This window comes from Colletotrichum karsti (assembly GCF_011947395.1).
Source record: "Colletotrichum karsti strain CkLH20 chromosome Unknown Scaffold38, whole genome shotgun sequence".
NCBI classification, from domain to species: Eukaryota; Fungi; Ascomycota; class Sordariomycetes; order Glomerellales; family Glomerellaceae; genus Colletotrichum; species Colletotrichum karsti.
In genome coordinates this window covers 360,014-379,254 of record NW_024065938.1, presented here as the reverse complement: position 1 = coordinate 379,254, position 19,241 = coordinate 360,014, and the positions used below count along the sequence as shown (strand labels likewise).

The window sequence follows — 19,241 nt, the reverse complement described above, 5'->3', positions numbered from 1 at the left end:
TCGCTATAAGGAGATACACGAGCTGTCTTTGTGTTTACTTAACCTAGTCCCCGACTCCTGCGGATTTGCCGCGTTGCACAAGGCCTCTTGAAAGAATAAGAAATCAGAACCCGTCTCGATCCCCAGGTCCCCTAGAAACAACTCCCCCTCCGACTCCTCCTCCCCCTCCTCACCCCTCTCCTCCGCGGTCCCCATCACGCTCTCCCCGTTCAACACCGCGTCCGTCAACGCCCCCGTCGCGTCCTGCCGCGGGCTCGACATGCTCACCGCGGGCGACGGGTGGCCCGGGAACTGCGGCACGTCCTGCCTGAGCTCCGGGTACTGCGCGAAGAAGTCGGGCTCCATGGTCCACGCTCTCAAATCGCGCAGGCGGTCCTTGAAGAGCGGGGAGAGGCCGTAGGCGCCGAGGTGGACGTTGCGGACGTAGCAGTCGCGGAAGTCGAAGGGCCAGGTTATCCGCAGATGCTCGCGGAACATGTGCCAGAAGGTGTTGTCGCAGTAGCGGTGCGGGGTTGTCGCGAAGCGGTAGCGCAGGGCGGGCCAGGTGAAGTAGTCGGCCGAGGGGTCGTGGCCCGGGGAGATTTGTTGGAGTTGTCTGTCTCTTGTAAGCAGACCGAACACTTTGCCACACGGCCACAGAGAGAGGGAAGATAATACTCACGTCTTGAGATACCACTGCGGCACCACGGCCGACTTGACCGGCGTCGGGTCCGTATACGCCCTCATGAGCAGGTGAATCATGAACAACACGGCCAACCTCTCCGCGGGCCCGCACCCGTTGAAGCACAGCTCGTCGAGCTGCCGCACCTTGCGCCACAGCGGCGTCATCCGCCCCGAGTGCGCCAGGCTGTCCCAGCCGTGCAGCACCGCGTGCACCGGCACGTCCTCGCTGACCTGGTACTCGAGGCGCAGCATCGCCTCCGTCAGCGGGAACGGCTCCTTGAGGATCTCGTTGCCCGCGTTCCAGCAGTTGTGGCTGACCAGCGAGCCGTCGGAGAGGCGGCGCGTCCGCGTCGTGCTGGCGCAGCTGCACGTCTGTTTGCAGTGCTGCGATTTGATCGTTTTCGGTGACGAGGGGGGATGTTTTGACGGGTCGTGAGTTGATTGTGGTGGTTTTGTTGTCGGGACTGGGATGGGCGGTGGTGGTGGTGAGGGCATGGTTTGCGGGAAGACGCCGTCGATCCAGAGATCGCTCGCGTCCAAGGCGGTCCCGTTCATGAGGCAATCGACGTCGTGATCCGAGCTCCTCGTTTCCAGCTCACTCGCGATCTTCTCCTCCGTCGGCCCTACCGCAGGCGGGGGCGGCGCCAGGAAATCCAACCCCGCGTCCAGCAACACCGCCGCCTTCGCCTCCTCCACGCCCTCCCTCCCCGCCGCGCCGCTCTTCTCCTCACTCTCCCTGACTTCCTCCAGATTCTTCGAAAACATCCCGGACGTCGTCTCGAGACAGCTCACCAGCTTATTCCGCTGCTCCGTCACCCTCGATAGCTGCGTCATCAGCGCGACCGTCGTCGCGTTGTCATCCTTCCGGCTCAGCTCCGCGACGAGGCTCTCGAGGTGGGCGATCCTGTTCTTGGTCTTCTCGCGCGCGATGCGTTGCGCTTTGCGGTCCGCCTCGCGCTTCTTGAGGCGGGAGGAGGAGACGGTTCCGGTTGCGGTGGTTGTGGTGGTGGATGTTCGGGCGTCGGGGGTCGGGGCGGTTCCCGGCGTGCTGGCCATTGTTTGCTTCTCCTTCGGGGCGTTCTGTTCGATGGTGTTTTGCCCCGTCTTCTTTGAAAGGTCGCGTGGTGTGCTCGGGGGTTAATTTTATACAACTTGCTCGAAACCGGCCCCGACGTCATGGTGTGTGATGTGGAATGCGGATCAACAAAAGGCGGGGAAAGACGGACGCGGGGGCGGGATGGCCGCCTAGTCTGCATGTGCGGGTGCATCAAAGCGGGGACACGGAGGGATTTGGGGTCCGGCTGACCTCGGTAGAACGGGGCATAATGATCTTGGGAGAGCGTGCGGATCCGCAGGTGCTGCAGATCATCCAATCTTTCGGGCAACGGGTCTATGCCGGCATTTGAGAAGCACATACACACCAGTGCAGAGGTCAAAATAAACGTGAAGATGTAGGTACATGGGCCACCCGTTCTCAGCTCGCCCGCCCTGTCTACGCCTTGCTGCCCGGCCTCCGCTTCAGGTAGAAGTAGTACGTCCCCGCCTCCTTCAGGTCCTTGTTGTCCATGGCGCCGAGGACGGTGTCGTCGTCGACGCGCCGGAAGGCGTCGATGATGGGGAACTTGTCGTAGCACATGGCGGCCGTGACGACGTCGCGGAACTTGACTTCGCGAATCTGTTCGTCGTTAATTATCGTCGTGACCCTAGCATGGTGACGAGAGCTGGACTTACACGCGCGTGGCCGTACTCGGAAAACCATGACCGCTTGCCATCTTCGCCATAGACCATGATCGGGTCGACATCATCCACGGAGCGAAAGTCCTTGCCGGCCCATTTGAATGAGCGAAGCTGTTGATGCGCCGGGTGGCCCGTGTCGAAACTTCCGCCCTCCCACGAGCCGATGAGCTGGTCTGGGGACACTGGCTTCAGCTCATCGAAGACGGCTGCGATGTCTGCTTCTTTGACGGCGCCTTCGGTCTTGGTGAGTTCCAAAAACTTTTGTTCTGGACTGTATGATGGTCAGAGAATCGACTCGGGGTGTGTCTTGAACGGGGGCCAAGTACAACTTACGTGTTCGTCATCTTTTACTTACGTAGATATGCACAGGAAGTCTTCTGGAAATTTCTCGGCTTGCTGTTGGGAGAACCCAAACAACAGATCTATACCTTGCGCAACAACCACTTATATACAGCACAAGATACTCATGATGGCCGTCGATGACGAGCATGGTGTTCTGCGGAGTTGCGAGTCAACCTCCACACCCCACATTGACTCGCCGCGGAATTACCCCACGAGATCGAATTCCGCACGACCCGCTTGCCATTCTAGGAAGTGGACCGGGGTTAACCAGCCGCAGAGGTCAGAGATATCTACGTATTTTCTGTGGCAAATCCCTGGCGTACCTGGCTGTCAACCTCATATTGCGGATGTTGCGGCATTACCGGGCCCCGATTCGGAATCGGGTTGACGCAGCCACCCGGCTCCGAGCTGTGGAGTCCCGGACGACGGGGGCCGTTGTGGAGCTCAGCCGACGTCGTCCACCTTCTGAAAGTGCCTCTTTGTCTGCATACCTGTTCCGTTTTCTGAACTATGTGCTCTTTCCTTCACATTCATCTAGGTCCACACCATCCGGTTTCGCATGTATCGTACCCAAGGAACAGCTGAAGATTTCGGTGCCACCGCACGACTACTTTGAACACGTCCGTGGCTTTTTCCACATCGTACGGCACGCTCAAAAAGCGAGACTTTCAGCTGGTCAAGGAAGGGGTTCCCTGTGTTCTGAGCCTCGTGAGCAGAATACGGAGTTCGGCCATCAAGGCAGCCAAAGAAAATCCAGGCATCGGGTACGTAGTATGCAATCGGGATCAGGGAGCTCAGTTCTCTCATCTGTCCGGCGTCTCCAACAAAGACGATGGAAGGATCGAAGTTCCGAACGCAGGGGTGTGCTGCCGTGATTAGGACGGTACATACGACTCCCTTGAAGTTTCTCATCATAGCGGCGTAGACCTGTTTGATGAGGCCCCTGAATTCCAAGGATTCGGCTTTGTCAAGCTCTGTTTCCGTTCTGAGTTTCCGGGCCAACTCCTTGATTCTGGGGAACTTCGACGTGTTGATCAAATAGTATCGATAAGAAGCCTCGTGGATTGTAAGGCGACCGTATAACGACCGGCCGAATACTCGTCCCTCGATTTCAATCTTGCCCAGCTTCAGATGCGCGATGAAATGGTCGGTGGTGTCCATATTTTCCACGTCACCATCCTGTACGGCTTGACTGGTTGCTGAAACCAATGAAACATTTGGCATGCCTTCCTTCACCGAGGAAGAGGCAACTGTCGCGTCTTTGATGGAAATACGAAGGATTCCAGGCGTGTCACCAAAGTCATGCTCTTTGAAGAAATCGTCCGCCTTTTGGGCAAAATCGTCGACATCCCGATTTGTACTCGATACAAAGAGTGAAGGGACCTGTTCAAGCGTCGGTTCTTGAGACTTCACGACTCGTCTTTTGGTTTTCTTTCGCGCCTTGGGCTCTTCGGCTTGCTCCTCGGCTTTCTCTTCGGGTTTTTCTTTGCTAGTGCCAAAGGTCGCAGCAGCTATGAAGCACAGAATGAGACTATCAATGTCGGTCTCGCGATCGTGCGAAAAGAAGCCCATGCCGGCTGCAAGGCTTTTCAGTGAACCAAGAAGCCTTTGGTGGTTTCCCATCGATGCCTTGAGCCACTCAAGGTGACCCCCTGGTAAACAAGTACGACCCCTTAGAGAGTCCATGCTTGCAAGTCCTGGAAGCTCCTCCAAAAGATTGACAGTTGGAGTATCGGGATGGATGGTGAAGTTCAGAAGGTAGTCGAAGGCACGCGCAGCCAATGGGTAGATAGCTTCGAAACTAGACGGACTTGACAGACGTTGGAGAGCATCTACTTCCAAGCTGATGGTTTGGTTGAAACCCCTTGGTCTCACCTGGACTTTGAGGTTCTGCTGGCTTGGATCATCCATCAGGTCCTCGAAAGCTCGGGTGTTACCCGTGATGGTCATGAATGGAATATCGATCTGCTTCTTTCCGCCTTTCCGTGCCGTGTCTGGGAAATCGACCAGGTAGACGAAGGCTCCATCAGGAACATGGGCCATGCTGTGGTCGAAGCGTCGCGCAGGCATCCAAGAAGACCTTTGGGTTGAACCTGTGTTTCGACTATCAGCATACAAACTCCTGACTACCTTAAGCTAGATTCGCAACAGACCGACATACCTTGGCATGATGATTTTCCCGGCATGTTAATGCGTATTTCGCAAGACTTGCCACGGGCAGGCATCAGGCTATCCTCCGTACAGCTATCGACAGCCGTCTTGTCCCAGATGATTAGGATGAAGAACTGGTCAACGCTGATCGAAAATCTGGCGTGGTTGAAGACTCGAGCCTCAAGCAGAACATGAGACGCCTTGGCTCTAGTATCTGATGCGGAGACTGCTTCGTTGACCGCGCCAACGGCTTGCGTCACCCAGTAGTGTTCGATGTCAACGAACCGAGCGAGAGCCGGCTGTGGAGCGGTTTCCGGGAAGCCGGGGCCAAGACGAGGAACGTCGGACATCGAGAGCGGATGATCACCCTCAACGCCGTCAAACCAAGGTGCCAAAGACCACTTGCTTGTCTTCTTGCTCCTGTCACACTTGATACTTTTTTTGAGTTGCTCGCAAAACTCCTCCAGGCGTTCTCGGTCATCGTCGTTACGGACGGCAATAAGGAGTTCCAACTTCAGCGGTGATGTCGGGACCAGAGAAGCAGGATTCGCATCCTCAATCATCTTCCGTAGCAGTTCGACATCTTCCCCGGCCTTCCTATTCATCCTTCGAAGCCATCCCATGTTCGTGCTGATCACCTCGTACCCCGCCCGAGTAGTGTTGAACGTAAGCTTGAGGCTGCTCAAAGAAGTCTTCGCCTTGGCTTTGGGGTTCAGGACTTGGAGTTCCGCACGTGTCGCATCATTGTCGAGAATCTCCCGCTGTAGACCCTTGATGTTCTTAAAGAAAACGATGATGCTGCCGATCTCAGGAGGCATGGCGCCCGCATCATACTGCCGAATCTCCAGCTCGAGGTAGCCGTACATGGCGGACGCGAAGTGCGGTTTAAGGACGAACGAAAGGCTTTCTTTCCCACACTTTCCCATATTCCTAACCGCTTTCCCATTTGGGCTTGAGGCATATCGAATCTGGGTCCCGTCCCGGGCGGTCCCGTCGACGGTGACAAGGGCATGGAGAGAAAGGGATAATTGATCAATTTTTGGCTCGTCTTTGGATAGCGAAGCTGGAGACGAAGAGGGTGCCGCCATCAAATACGCTATCGTGGGAAGGAGCTTTAGACGAGGCTCGGACGGCAGGAGGGATGGTTGAAAACCTCGGGGTTGAAGGGAGACACTTGGTGGAAGCGACGAGAAGGGTTGAGGACGAGGAAGAAAGGAAGGCGGCTCCAGAGACGGCTTCTTGCCTCTTCAGAGCACACGGGATGCTGTGAGAAGGAGGTGCAGAAAGGAATACGAAATGAACTTTCTGAATAAATGAAGAAAGAGAGGAAGAAGGAAAACCAAAAAAGGGGGGAAGGTGAGCTTTGGATCCTGCCTCATTAATGCATTCTGCCTTAGTAGTCTCATAAAGTTATCAATAGACGAATCATCAAATTTTCAGGTAGGAAACATTGGGCCAGTCGATATGTTTCAGAGAGAACATGTAGGAAGGGGAACGGGATAGAAACTTCTATCGTCGGCCTCCTGCAGGCAGGGGCGTTATTCCAGCAGGACCGCCTAAGCTTGCCACTTCACTTATGAAAAACACTTCACTTCACTGTTTCAAGTTCTCAGACCTAAGAATAATAAAAATATTGTTTTTATTTCGTATAAAATAATAAATACTTGAAAGATATCCCCTCCCCCTTAAGAAAGAAAAGTAAATCGTCTCAATCATCGACCTCATGAACCATTGTCTCGTCAACATCATACAGCTTTCCCATATCGTACCCCGTATATACCATGAATATGTACCTTCATCATCATGGCGGATCGATGAGAGCCAGACATAAGAACCGCCGCATTGTACAAAGCATCATGCCGACATTACACGCCACCCCCTCCCCCAAACTCCAACTCAATTAACCCGAACCAAACACGCCTGCTCAAACCGCGCCATCTGCCGCATCCTCATCTCCAACTGGCGATGCACGCCCGGGATCAGATGCAGTCTAACCCGCGGGTCCGCCTTCCACCGCGCGTACATGGTCCCCACGACGTCCTCTCTCGCACCGGAACGGGGTCCGACCGGGGGGACGACGACGACGCCCGCCGTGGACTCCCCGTTCGTCATCTCGACCTCGACGGATCTCGTCTCCGACATGGTCGACGACCCGCGCTCGAGATTCATCTCCCGGGGCTCCGGCTCGTCGATGTCCATGGGGACGCAGTCGTACCGGGTCTCGGGGACGTCGAGGTCCATGGGGTCTCCCGGGTGGACCCTGGTGCCGATTTTCAGGTACTTTGTTATGTGCTTGGCGATGGTGTTGTCGGCGGGGAGGTAGGTCCCGGCACTTCGCCTCTTGGTGACTTTGTTCGGGGTGTGGACGCCCCTCCGCTTCTCGTGGTTTCTGGGCTTCGGGCTGTCCTGAAGCGCCAGGTCGGCGAGGAGGGAGGAGAGATCGTTGGAATTGAGGTTGTCTGCCATCTTGCTCATGGGCTTTTGGCGTGCGGTTTCGAAGATTGACAAAGTTACAGGAGATATGTTCGAAATGGGGAAAACGTTCGACAAGATTAGTTGGTGACTATCTTGGTAATATGTATATGTAGGCGAAGAAATATTGTTGACAATATGTAGGTGAAGGAAATCGTGTTGACAATATGTGGATAAAGAGAATGATCCAAGTTTCTGATGCGCTTCATGCTCGAATTCCTCCCTCCCCCCGATCTCTGTGTGCAGGGGGGCCTTTCTATAACACCGGGAAGGGGGTGTCGGAGATATATCTCGAAGATCTCTCAAGGTTGAGGATCCGCAAATGGCCTCTTGTCATGGAATCACCGCGAAACTCATGAGCATCCGTCGGTTATGGCGAGTCTAAAGTCAAAAAGAAGAGTTACCGCGTTAAGATGCGCAGCGTCATCAACTTGCAAAAGCTTGGGTGAACTGTGACAGCAGGTGCTGGGGGGTTATGTGTGGTGATCCGGACTGAACGCCTCGAGATACTATATTCCGTGCCTACCTAGGCATAGTACCTACCCATGCTCTCATACCACATAGTACCTTAGACTATAGAGTCCCATGAATCAACCTTGAAGTCTGAGTGAAAAAAACAAAACAAAACCTCAAGCTTTGACGTCCGCGTTCTCCGATATTGCCCCAACATCCTGCTGCCTGAATCTGGTCCATCCAGTATCTCCGAAAAGATTATACTTCCATTTCGACATCCGGAACGGAAGGAGACGGCGTCGATGGCTCAGTGGGCGTTAAGAGATCGATAATGTCCTGACATCCGGATTCCTGCGCCAGGCGGTGAACCGTCGGGTTCTCGTCCTCCCCCGACCCGAACCACAGCAGGGCGCAAACGATCTCGCTCCGACGGAGGATGATAGCCACCGCCATCGGCGTGTGGCCCCTGCAGTCTTCCGCCGTCGTATCTGCCCCGAGTTCGAGGAGGCTTCTGACGCAAGACGCCTGGCCGCCGTAGGCGGCGCAGTGGAGAGGCGTCCACCGATCGTCAGAAGTGACGACGTTGACGTCGAACCCGTGACGCTTGATGAGAAAGTCGAAGACGGCTACGTGGCCCTTGAAAGCTGCCAGGTGAAGGCCGGTGCACCCCCGCAGGACCATCTCCTGGTCCAGCCAGCCGGGAATACAAGTCGCGAGGCGTGCCGTGCAGGTTGTCTTGAGGTCCATGTCCGGCCGGGACGCCTTCAACCCGTCCAGGATTTCGACGCTACCCATCCACGCCGCCGCCAAGGGCGCGTCCATGCCCGACTCGTCAGTCGCTGACACGTCTCCGCCATGGTCGAGGAGTGATAGGGTAGTCGAAAGATGGCCCCCTTTGATGCATGCCACCATGGCAGGGGAACCATTCACACCCGACTTCGGGTTTGGGTTGAGGCCTTTCCGCAATAGCTTTCTCAGCTTGAAATCTTGCTCGCGTCGGGAGCCTCTGATGAGTCTGTCGATGAACCCTTGACCAACAGGACGATCCTCGTTGAGCTTGTCGGTATCTACGTAGGACAGTAGGATATCGAATATCTCATTCTCGCAGGGGATATATTCGCACGCGTATTCCAGTGCGGAAGTGGCCTCCTCCCACGTCCAGGCAGGGCCCCCTTCGATCAGGTCAACATTGCTGTTGTCCCGCAGGTGAACTGACACGCCTAGCTCGAGGAGACGTCGTACAAATGAGGTGCGCCTCTGGATAACGACAAGCTTAAGCAGCTTGACGGAATAAGCTGAGGTTTTGAACTTTTCCTTCTCTTTGGAAGTGCTAATAAGGAGGTCAAAGGCCCACTCCGAGTATTCCGTGAAGAATATTTTCGTGAGGTTTGGGCTCAAAGTCTTCATAACAGCCAGAAGTCCCGGCTCTCTCTTCTCCTTCTCGTACGAATGCATTGCTCCACTCATAATCAGCATACTTGTTGCTGTCTTCATGGATGCGCCAGCGATTGACGGGTCATCCCAGATAGGGTTCTCGGGGTCAGCCAATCTTGCGGCAAACCGCTCCCAGAGCCCATGACCCTTGTCGTTGCGAGAGGAGAGCACTTCTGGGGTGAGGAGAAGTTGGTACGCCTTATCATCAAGCCCTTCCGACTCGATGATGGCATCATCCACGCCAGGATATCTTGGGCGCAGTTGGGGAGGTAAATCATCAAAGATTGTCTCTGCGGGTGTGAGGCCGCTGTGGTTTGTGGCCGACGTCTTGCAAACTTTCTGAAGAGCCGTAACCAAATCTTGTGCAGCCGAGATATTGATGTAGTGTAAAGCCGACTGGCCCTTCTCATCTACGGAGTTAGGATCAGCACCGAAATCCAACAGACTGGTCACCAGCGGTGTGGAACCCCATTGTGCCGCCAGTAGTATCAGGGGGGTCGGGCTTTGGAGGTACGCTGGGTCCTTTTTGCAACTCTTGAGCAAGTGCAAAGCCCCAACTGGTGATGTTTCGGTTACCTCTGAGCCTTCCCGTAGTAGCTGCAGAGGATAAATGATGCTCTGGGCGATGGGTGTCTGCCCTCCATGCATCAACCCTCTAAGATTCTGGTCCTTGTTCTCATCGTTCTCCATGAGACAGTCGATGAGGTTGACGTCGGCGTTGGCGGCTGCGATGTGCCATATGTTGCGCCCGAGATGATCTGTCTCCGTGGTTCTTGCACCGTGGCATTTAAGGAGTTTGAACATCTCAGGGGATTCGGACAGCATCAGCGGGGTCTGGTCATTCTCGTTGCGGACATTGATGTCGACGGACGCGGAAGAACTCAACATCAGCGACACCGAAGCCCACATGTTGCATTCCACAGCGTAGTGAAGGAGTGTCGTTGTCTTGACTTTTGAAATGTCGTCCGTGGGCGCCGGAAAGGAATCATCTCTGACCAAGGGGATATCGGGCTTCCAGCGTGGATCACAGACGAACCTCCTGAGAAACAGGAGATCGTCGTCTGGGACGATCTCGCGGACCAGGTCGTAGTACGTATCATCCGGCAGATTGGGCAACTTGGTTGTGGGGGTGATAGATTCCAGGCGGAAATGTCCAACAACCTCGTAGACTCCCTTCAAAAGAGATGATACAAGACCCGGCCCGGTGTATCTGACGGCTGTATAGTCGATAATGGACGGCAGCACTTTATGCAAAAACGATAGAGATAACTCCGGTAGCGTGGACGGCCAGTAGTTGGCAATGGAGTTTTTCCCGAGGAAAAGCTGCAGGAACCTGTCGTCCAAGGCAGGATTGAAAGTCAAAATGAGATTAAAAAGCTCCGGGTCGTCGAGAGAATGGCAGACCAGGAATGCCAGCGTGGTCAGGGACACGGGTTCATCCGGGTTGGGTCCGATCACGCTCAACTGCGACGGGTACGCTCCCAGGTACGGTCGCAGGTTGTGTGTCATGAGACAAATCTTGGCGATAGTCTCTTTCTGACCGGCAGTATGAAGGAAATCCGCTGCTAATTGTATTGGGTCGTCGACGTGAGCGAGGAGTGCATTCGGCCCTAGAAGTGCGCAGTAGAGCGGCGTGCCAAAAGGACTCGCTGTGGAGAGCTGCCTAAGCTCTACTTGGTCGGCTACTCTGTCTTCGTAAAAAGCATTCAGCCCCAAAGCCGCTGCGACATGCAGAGGTCGAAGAGATGGATCAGAGACCATGGACATAAGACGCTTGAAATGTGTCTTTGACAAAGCTTTGGTTGTATCAAAGCGCTCAGGCCATTGCCGGGTCGCATACTCGAGAAGCCAGTACTCGAAGGGCGCTGGCTTGTCGGGTGAGAAGAGGTTCTCCACGTGCGCTTTAATTGCAGAATCCCAGTGCTTCTTGACCAGCTCTGGTAGTCTCCATGCGGAGATGCTATAACGCGGGTAAGCCAAGTCCCTCCAGGCGACGTGTGACTGATATGAAAGAAGGTCTTTAGGGGCTTCAAGTTCTTTTGGGACCCGCATTACTTCAGCTAAGCATGCCATGGCGTCTTCATGTGAAGATTCCTCGGTTTCCCGTCCTCCTTCTTTGGAGTCATCTGGCGTTGATTTTGGGCAATATTCGAACAATGACATCGGGGGATCGTAGGTGATCAGGCAGGTCTCCATGCCAAAGCAGTCGTGACTCGCTGCGGCCGTTCTGAGAGTGTCCGAAATAGCGTGGAGCTTTCTTGGAATTCGGTTGTCGATAGGATACTCCAAATTCGGCCTATTCAGGTACTCCAAGAGGTCGCTCATCGTATCCAGGACGTTGTGATCAGGCTGCGGGCCGCGCAAGTGAGAATCGCTCCCCTGTATCCGCAGCTCCATGACTAGCAAGGACAGGCTGTTGATCGTCCCGAGAAGCAGCCGTAGGGTGCTCAGGATATCTCGAAGCTGTTCCAGCCCAGTTCCTGCATCTGCCCGATAGCATTTTGATGCGATTTTCTGGTATGTCTGTGATGTCTTTGCTTGGGCCTTGACGAGAGCCTCGCGCCAACCTCTGTCGAGGCTAGCGTCCATGACGGAGCCTTTAGGGCGGTTGAAGGAGGGGCTGCGATCGTCGGGGACCAGGCCAAAAGATACCAGAATCTCCAACTCGTGAGGTTTTCAATAGAATCCGGGTTGACGCAAGAGGCGGCAACAGCGGAAGAAATGATGATGTTGAGAAAAATCGTCTGTTTCGCTGAGGTGGTCAGGCAAACGCGTCAGATAAAGAGTCTACCTACCTACCTACCTAAGGTACCTTAGGTAAGTACCTCAGGTTGAGGCCCGGGGGAAACCTCAGTGGACAATTTTGAGTGGACCGCCGGGGAAATGATTATGTCATCAGAATGTTGAACCCAGCCACTGCCGCTCAAAATTAGTCGAATGAAAACACAGAATCTAACCGTAAGATTTACATGAAGAGTCTATGAGCTGCTGTGATAATAAAAGCATTTTTAATATGTCGCTCAGTATTGTTGCTGCTCTCGCTACCTTCTCCACCGTTTGTCACTGAATGCATGAGAACTTTGAGAAGACCTACATTGAACGAAGCCTCATGTCTCATGTCTCATACCTCATACCTCATCGCGACTGCTTTTCATCAAGCAACACAAAGTGGTGCGGAAGATCTAGCCGCCCTGGCGACATCACCCTCACTCACGTTCACTTGGCTGGAGATGCGAATAGACTTAGGGGAAGGCTCAGGCTACTCCGGCGGGGTTGGGTTGAGAGAAAATGAGTGTCGATCTTTCGATGAGGGAAAGCTGGGACCCAGTGGTGCATCGAGCGTCTGCAGCTGTCAGATTTGGTGACGGTAAACAGAGAAATGATCTCGTGATGTGCCGTGTGGGCAAACATGCCGAAGCGAGGCCCGGGCATATGACTCGGTGGACCGAATGGTCACTGTTGATGAACACTTGGTGATCTGAGCTCGTGTCTGAGAGCTGAAGCCACTGCGGAGGTGGATGAGTTGAAGTTTTCTTTGCTGAAATCCGGGGTTTCTTCTAAGATGAGGAGGCAAAGAGATGGGTTGGATATTTTGCGCCTTCTCAAGCATGTCCAACTGCCACAACTTGCACAGTCCTGATCCACGCGCATGAACAGAAGCACCCACTACCAGATAGTTCTGATTCTCATCATCGAGTCGATTCGCCTGTGAATGATATCCACTGATTGACGCAGGGTTCCCCACAATCTCGTCAGTGATGAGCGGAGGATGATGGGCGCAGTGGCTGGAGCCTGGGCTGAAGTGTAACTGTTGCATTTAGACTTTTTGACAGAGATTGCATTTTGAGAGCTGTCATTATTTCTCCCAAAAATGCGTCAACGTTTCAACTGCGAGCGTTGCACGGCGGTGAGGCTTGACGGATGGATGTTGGAGGGAAGAGTTGGCGGTGATCTGGGCCACCTCCGCCTCCGCCCTATCCGGACAGTGTGGCGAGCGTTGAAAGCACATGCTATTGCACTGTGTCTCACTTCCCCAATTTCTCCCTCTCCGCTGCTGCTGCTCTCATTTCTGCCCGCAGCCGCACTTCGCCATATTTCCTGCACAGCAAAGGTCAATCAATCAATCAATCAAGCATCCCACGAAAACCAACTTGTGCCTTGGCTGGCCACACAGACCGCCGCCTCTTTCGTCCGAACTCTTGTCCTGTCTTCTTGCAGCTGCTATCCCTGCCAGCTTCGTCTGATCGCCTCTCTCCCACGGACTAGACGTCGAGATCATCGCCAATTTCCTGCAAGAATCACCAACATCACCAGCATGGACCTCCCACGTTTTTCTCCCAGCGAAATGCCGGACTGCTTGCCGATCGTCTCTCACCGGACGATGGCTTGGAAGCAGGTAACACAGTCATCCGGGAGGACCATGACCTGATACAGCCCATCAAAAATCGCCAAACGCACAGTCGTCTATTTTCTTTTTGGCGCGTCGTCTACCGTTTACCGCTCCTCCTCTTGGAAGCGACCGCTCTCTTCTAGCCGCGATGGTCACCGGGCCACACAACCACACCAACTCCATCTCGTCCGCGCCAGGAAAATCAGCTCGGAGCGACCGCCCGACCCTATGGAGCCGTCTCACGGGTACCGTTGTCTCCCGGCCGAGAAAGACGCCGCTTCCAACGGCCAGCCCATCCACCAACGAAAGAGACCCAGCCGTTCGTCTCCAGGGAACGACATGTCCCATGCCATCTGCGACATTTCGATGGCACCCGAAACATTCAATCACGCTGAAACGCCGACACGGGAATCCCGCCGTCTTCCCTCTCGCTTGACCGAATCATCCGCCCGTCTGCATGTCCGTACAGTAGTCGATGCGGATACTGTCAAGCGGAAATCCCAACAGCACCAGCACCTGCAGGAGCTGCCTCGTTTTCACCATTCCCGCCTCGTCTCCCGTTGACCGCCGCTTGCTGCCCGTCGCCATTTTCACGCCCACCCATAGTGTACTCGTCTGCGTACCGTCGCCGCATGCGACATCCCACCGCCGCCATCGCCGCCACCGGCCAAAGCGTTACAACGGCGTCGAACCCCTTCATTGAGTCCACGACAGGGACAGGCGTCCCAACCAGGCGGTCTGGGAGGCACCCAAAATAGTGCTGGTGCTACTCCATCGTCACGCAATGGCGGGAGATCGCCTTCCATGTGGCCCTACATTCCCTGGTCAACCCTGTTCGTCTCGGCCTTCCTCGTCGCTTGCCGTCATCGCCGCCAGACTTCAGATGGCATGGTTGCCAACCACCCTGTTTATCTTAGCGCCAACACGGAGCACGTACTCGTCCCAAGGGGCCCGAGATACCGACCTTCTCGACGCCGCCACCATCAGCTCGACGAACCAACCTTGACGCACGGCCTGCTTGCTTTTTTTACCACATGCAGTTTGCTCCCGAAAGGCCCCTGATGGCGATGCCTGGAACGACAGACCGATGCTTAGTCCGGCCCTTAAATCGATGAGCCATACAATGCGTTCCCGTTGAGACGCGCATCAGGTTGGCAGACACTGATCGACACTCTCCCTCCGAGCTTCCGCAAACCGTGAATGTCCTCCATATTTCGGCGCAGTAGAAGCCACGGGAAGATACCTAGGGAACCTGAGCGGGCGCCGTCTGTAGTCTCCGTTTGTTCCTGTGCGACCCAAGGGGAACAGCGTGTCCGACTTTCCCCCGCAAGTTCGTGGCTTCGCCCTAAGACATCCTACTTGCCATGGCGTTTGACAAGCCTAGCACAACACCAAGAAGTCTACCTGTGCGAGTCAGGGCCCGTCCACCAGTTGATCTTCTATAAGCACCTGTTTCGGCCATCTATCCCATCTCCAGAGGAACACTCGTACTCCGCGGTGGTGTGTGGAATTGGCGCCCGTCACTTTGTCTCTCTACCTGAGGTATGATGCAACGGTAGCCTTTGTCCAACGTTCGGGTTTGACTTACTTAGAAACCGACTTTTTCTTAATCTATCTTGACTTTCTTCTTTTCTTTTCCTTCCTTCGGCCAAGCCTGCCATAGGGCTATTACAAACACAACACGTTCCTTTCCCGACGCTCATTACAATCGATATCAGTTTCAAAAAGATGTCTTCTATGTCCAGGAGATCGCCGGTGACGCCACCATACGACAATGATTACAACGGAAGCCCAAAAGGTCTGATGGACCCGGGCCTGAAGATCACACCACCCTCTTCTTCCTTGCATGTCCCTACCATGACCTTTTCTCCCCCCGCGACCCCTCGCAGCATCCGACCGGCCAAGGCGTCTCTGAGGTTAAGAAGCAACTCCGGCTTGACATTGCACACCAACGAAGAAGCCTTCCGCCGTTACACCGACTACAACCCCGACGGGTCCCCGAGATCGCCGACCTTTGGTCCCGGCATGTGGTCCAGCTTGGACAGCGTATCGACAAGTTTGCGCCGCAGCTTTGCACCGCCGGTGATGGAGGTGGAACCGACCGAGACGTTGCCGATTCCGGATTTCCTCGGCCGCGAAGTATTCGAGATGATTCTCGGCAACGCGCAGACGTCGCAACGCTTCTTTCAGTTCGCCCAGAACCGGGGATGTGGTTCCGACATCGAGTTTCTTCTCCGAGTGCAAGAGTATACCCGATGCTTGTCCCAGTTCGGCAAGCAGGCCTCGTCGATGCCTACGCCCACAGACCTTCCGAATACCGTCACCAAGTCGTTGAATGCCGACATGAGGCAGCTGACCGGCTCTGTTCTCCCGGGTCTGGAATCGCTCTTTGGCGAGTCCAAACGATGCGTTGAGCAAAGGGTGGCTCGCTCTGTTTACCCTTCCTTCGTCAAGCATCAGTTGGCTCTTCACACCTCGGCCTCCTTATCGAACACTCGGGGCCCCAAGTATCCCGGCCTAGGGGAGTCCTTCTGTCTCACAGACGCCCTCAGCCCGGAGAACCCCATCATCGCGGCTTCAGATGCGTTCGTCTCATTGACTGGGTACTCAAAGATCGAGGCTCTACCTCGCAACTGCAGATTTCTGCAAGGTGGTCTCACCGACCAAGATGCCATCAAGCGTATTCGAGAAGCGGTCTCGCAGGAGGAGGAATCTGTGGAGCTTGTTCTCAACTACCGTCGCGACGGCACACCATTCTGGAATTTGCTTTTCACATGTCCGCTGACAGATACTTCGGGCAAGCTCCGGTACTACCTCGGCGGACAAATCAACGTGTCAGATAATGTCTCCGGTTACAAAGACCTCATCCGTGTCCTCAACTTCGGTCCTGCACTAGACGACTCGCCGAAGGATGACAACTCGGGTCGGGATTCTCGGGCCAGCCGGCGGATGAGCCGGACCAGCAGCCGCGACCGGAAGACGGAGCGCCGGACCAGTCTGCGGAACCGAGACAGCCTTCACAACAAAGGACCGAAGAAGAGTCTCTTCCAGCCGTTCCGGAAACAGCCATCGCACACCAACAACAACCAAGAAAACACGTCACCTTCGCAGGGCGTCGGACTCGGCCTGGAGCAGATGTTGACCGTCTCAAGTTCAGAAGAGCGCCTTAGCCTCAGCCCTCGTGCCGAACGAGTCTATGAGGCGTACAGCCGCTTCATCGTCTTACAAAACACGGAGGGTCCATCCGGATTCCCGCCACGCTCGTCCTCTTTGCCAGCCGACCCAAGCAAGCGGAAAGCGCCTCAACTGAGCGTCGCTTTCTGCTCTGCCGCGGCGCTGGATGTCCTCGGTCTGGGGCTCGTCACTGACAGCATCACGCACCGGGACATCTTTACAGTGCTGTCCGAGCTGGCGGACTCTCCGTCAATCACGAAGAGCTTCAAGAACACGGTACGCGAGCGGGTCGTTCGGGATGGGAAGGCTGCTACGCTGGACATCATGCTCGGCGGCGGGTACCTCGCCCGCAAGGGAAGTCTCATTGGTCTCGGTGGTGGCAGGTCGTCAAAGGACGACTCGGACAGCGGCTCGAAGAAGGCGGGTCGGCCGGTTAGCAGGTCCGGATTCGCGAGCCTCGTCAGCGAGGCGGGCAAGATGGAGAAGCTCACCAGCTACTGGACCCCGTTGAAGAATGCGGAGGAGAAGGTTGAGTTTATCGTCGTCATCATCTCGCCCGTGAAATGAGGCACTCAAGCTACTTAGCTAGCTTCATATGTAATTATAATGTATATAATAACGTGGATATGGGGACGGGACACGGGTGGACAGCGGCGGCTGCTGGATTTAGATAGATACCTCGGGTGTTAACTCGGCTTTGGGCGACGGACGAATATATCAAACATGATTGTCGCAAATCCCATCCACATTGCTGTTTGCTTGAATGATCTTGGACAATTCTGTCGTTTACCTATATGAAGTTCCAGGTCTTCTGAATCTTGATACCAAACCACTTAACTCTTGGCAGGGCTGTTTTGGTTGCAATCACCGGTCACAATATTCCGCCTGGGTAATCAGCAGCCGTACGTGTGACTACAGGGCATCTTATTACTTCCCTTACGGTTCGGTTTACATCTGCTTATTCCAGCAGGAATACCTTAACGACGAAAGAGAAGGACAGAAATAATAAACGCTGTGAGTGGTTTTATCCCACCCGCCACGAAAGTTGATGGGAAAACAAAAGCAGTAGGCTTGAAGTTACCGGTCTGCCTGGATACTCAGTTATGTAGACAAACACAGGTCTGCTACTCTTTTAGTGCTCTCCTTGATTGCGTTTGTGAATGTCTGTTGGTTAGAGTTAGTCACGTTTATATAGCAAAGACTAAATACGGAAGACTCCATGATTTGTTGTTCAGCTGGGGGTAAACATGAATATCAGGACGTGATTACAAGATGAATGTAGATAAAAAGGGTAAGTGAAGGCGTCGGATGAGTCTGGCAGAAACACGCATTTAGTCGCTGACTTGAACGCTACGTTCAAGATTCTCTTCTCCGTCAGAACTGAATGCAAACAGCGTCGTGTCACTCACAATGTCGGTCCCTGGATCGTCGGGGCGGGGGGGTGCGAGAAATGGATGGTCTGCTTCCGTATAGCAGATGAATAATCCAAGGAATATGCCGGACAACAGAGGTGAGGGACGATTCGTCTACCTTTTCACCACATAAGGCAGATCCTGCGAGTTTCCAACAAGACGGGAACATTGACCAAGTATTCAGGCTGCCTGACTGCATAGCATCCCAGACATCTGGATATAAAAGCGAGACGTCCCGGCGTTGAAACTGTTCGCACAGAAAGGTGGGTGGTCCGCACGATCGGTTTCGACACGACGGGCGGGTTGATTGTATCTATGCTCCCACCCATCGCCTATGACGCTGTTCTGTTTGTAAAATTGGGTTCTTGGGCTGAACCAGGGAATTATGGATGATTTTTTCGTGTATACTTGGTGAATAATTCGGGGAACCTGCTGGACGATGGAAGTGAAGCAGCCGAGTGAGCTCAACCGGTTCAATCGTTGCATAGAGCTATGACGCAGTACATAGAGGTGCGGTCACACTCGCACCTCGGCGGACAAGTGTGTGAAATGCAACGATACGGTCAGAAAACGACGTGGTCGACATTCGACATTGGTGTCCTGGTTTGATGTGTTGGTGCTGATGGAACCAACCATATTAATTTATACAAAGGCGCGATAATACTGCGATGATAATCAGCCTCAAGAGAGGCCGCGATTCATCCGACGATGGATCATGGGAGTGGCGGCTTCAAGAACTACTAATAAGCAATGTTGATCAATCTTTCTCACACACAATAATTTTAGCCGAGTCTAGCAATACCTAGCTCGGTAATGGAATGGATTCTGGTTTCACGGGCTGGAGTAGTCGGATTCCCTGATCGAGTTTGTGAGGTGGGTGTAGTTCACTTACGTCGAGTCGTTTGTCTTTGATGTATGAATACTCTTGAGTATCCGCTGGACGGCAGAGACAGTCACGGATCTGTTTATATATGCGTCTTTTTGGCATTTCAGATGTCTTGATAGTTGTTTTA

At 54.3% G+C, this 19,241-nt stretch overlaps 5 protein-coding genes across 5 annotated transcripts; 1 reads left to right on the top strand and 4 right to left on the bottom strand.

The window, feature by feature from the left end:
• Positions 1-3: 3 nt before the first annotated feature.
• On the bottom strand, positions 4-1,719 carry CkaCkLH20_10200 (bZIP transcription factor; the record flags this gene model as incomplete). Its single annotated transcript, XM_038892914.1, has 2 exons — positions 4-595; positions 662-1,719. The coding sequence occupies 2 exons, from the start codon at positions 1,717-1,719 to the stop codon at positions 4-6; spliced, it is 1,650 nt and encodes a 549-aa protein (XP_038741834.1).
• A 436-nt stretch (positions 1,720-2,155) lies between these two features.
• CkaCkLH20_10199 (uncharacterized protein) lies at positions 2,156-5,759 on the bottom strand (the record flags this gene model as incomplete). Its single annotated transcript, XM_038892913.1, has 5 exons — positions 2,156-2,338; positions 2,395-2,671; positions 2,756-2,796; positions 3,388-4,835; positions 4,904-5,759. 5 exons carry the CDS (start codon positions 5,757-5,759, stop codon positions 2,156-2,158), a joined length of 2,805 nt encoding a protein of 934 aa, XP_038741833.1.
• A 1,030-nt stretch (positions 5,760-6,789) lies between these two features.
• Positions 6,790-7,368, bottom strand: CkaCkLH20_10198 (uncharacterized protein; the record flags this gene model as incomplete). Its single annotated transcript, XM_038892912.1, has 1 exon — positions 6,790-7,368. The coding sequence occupies one exon, from the start codon at positions 7,366-7,368 to the stop codon at positions 6,790-6,792; it is 579 nt and encodes a 192-aa protein (XP_038741832.1).
• Positions 7,369-8,076: 708 nt separating this feature from the next.
• On the bottom strand, positions 8,077-11,916 carry CkaCkLH20_10197 (uncharacterized protein; the record flags this gene model as incomplete). Its single annotated transcript, XM_038892911.1, has 1 exon — positions 8,077-11,916. The coding sequence occupies one exon, from the start codon at positions 11,914-11,916 to the stop codon at positions 8,077-8,079; it is 3,840 nt and encodes a 1,279-aa protein (XP_038741831.1).
• A 3,454-nt stretch (positions 11,917-15,370) lies between these two features.
• CkaCkLH20_10196 (uncharacterized protein) lies at positions 15,371-17,383 on the top strand (the record flags this gene model as incomplete). Its single annotated transcript, XM_038892910.1, has 1 exon — positions 15,371-17,383. One exon carries the CDS (start codon positions 15,371-15,373, stop codon positions 17,381-17,383), a length of 2,013 nt encoding a protein of 670 aa, XP_038741830.1.
• Between the last annotated feature and the right edge of the window lie 1,858 nt (positions 17,384-19,241).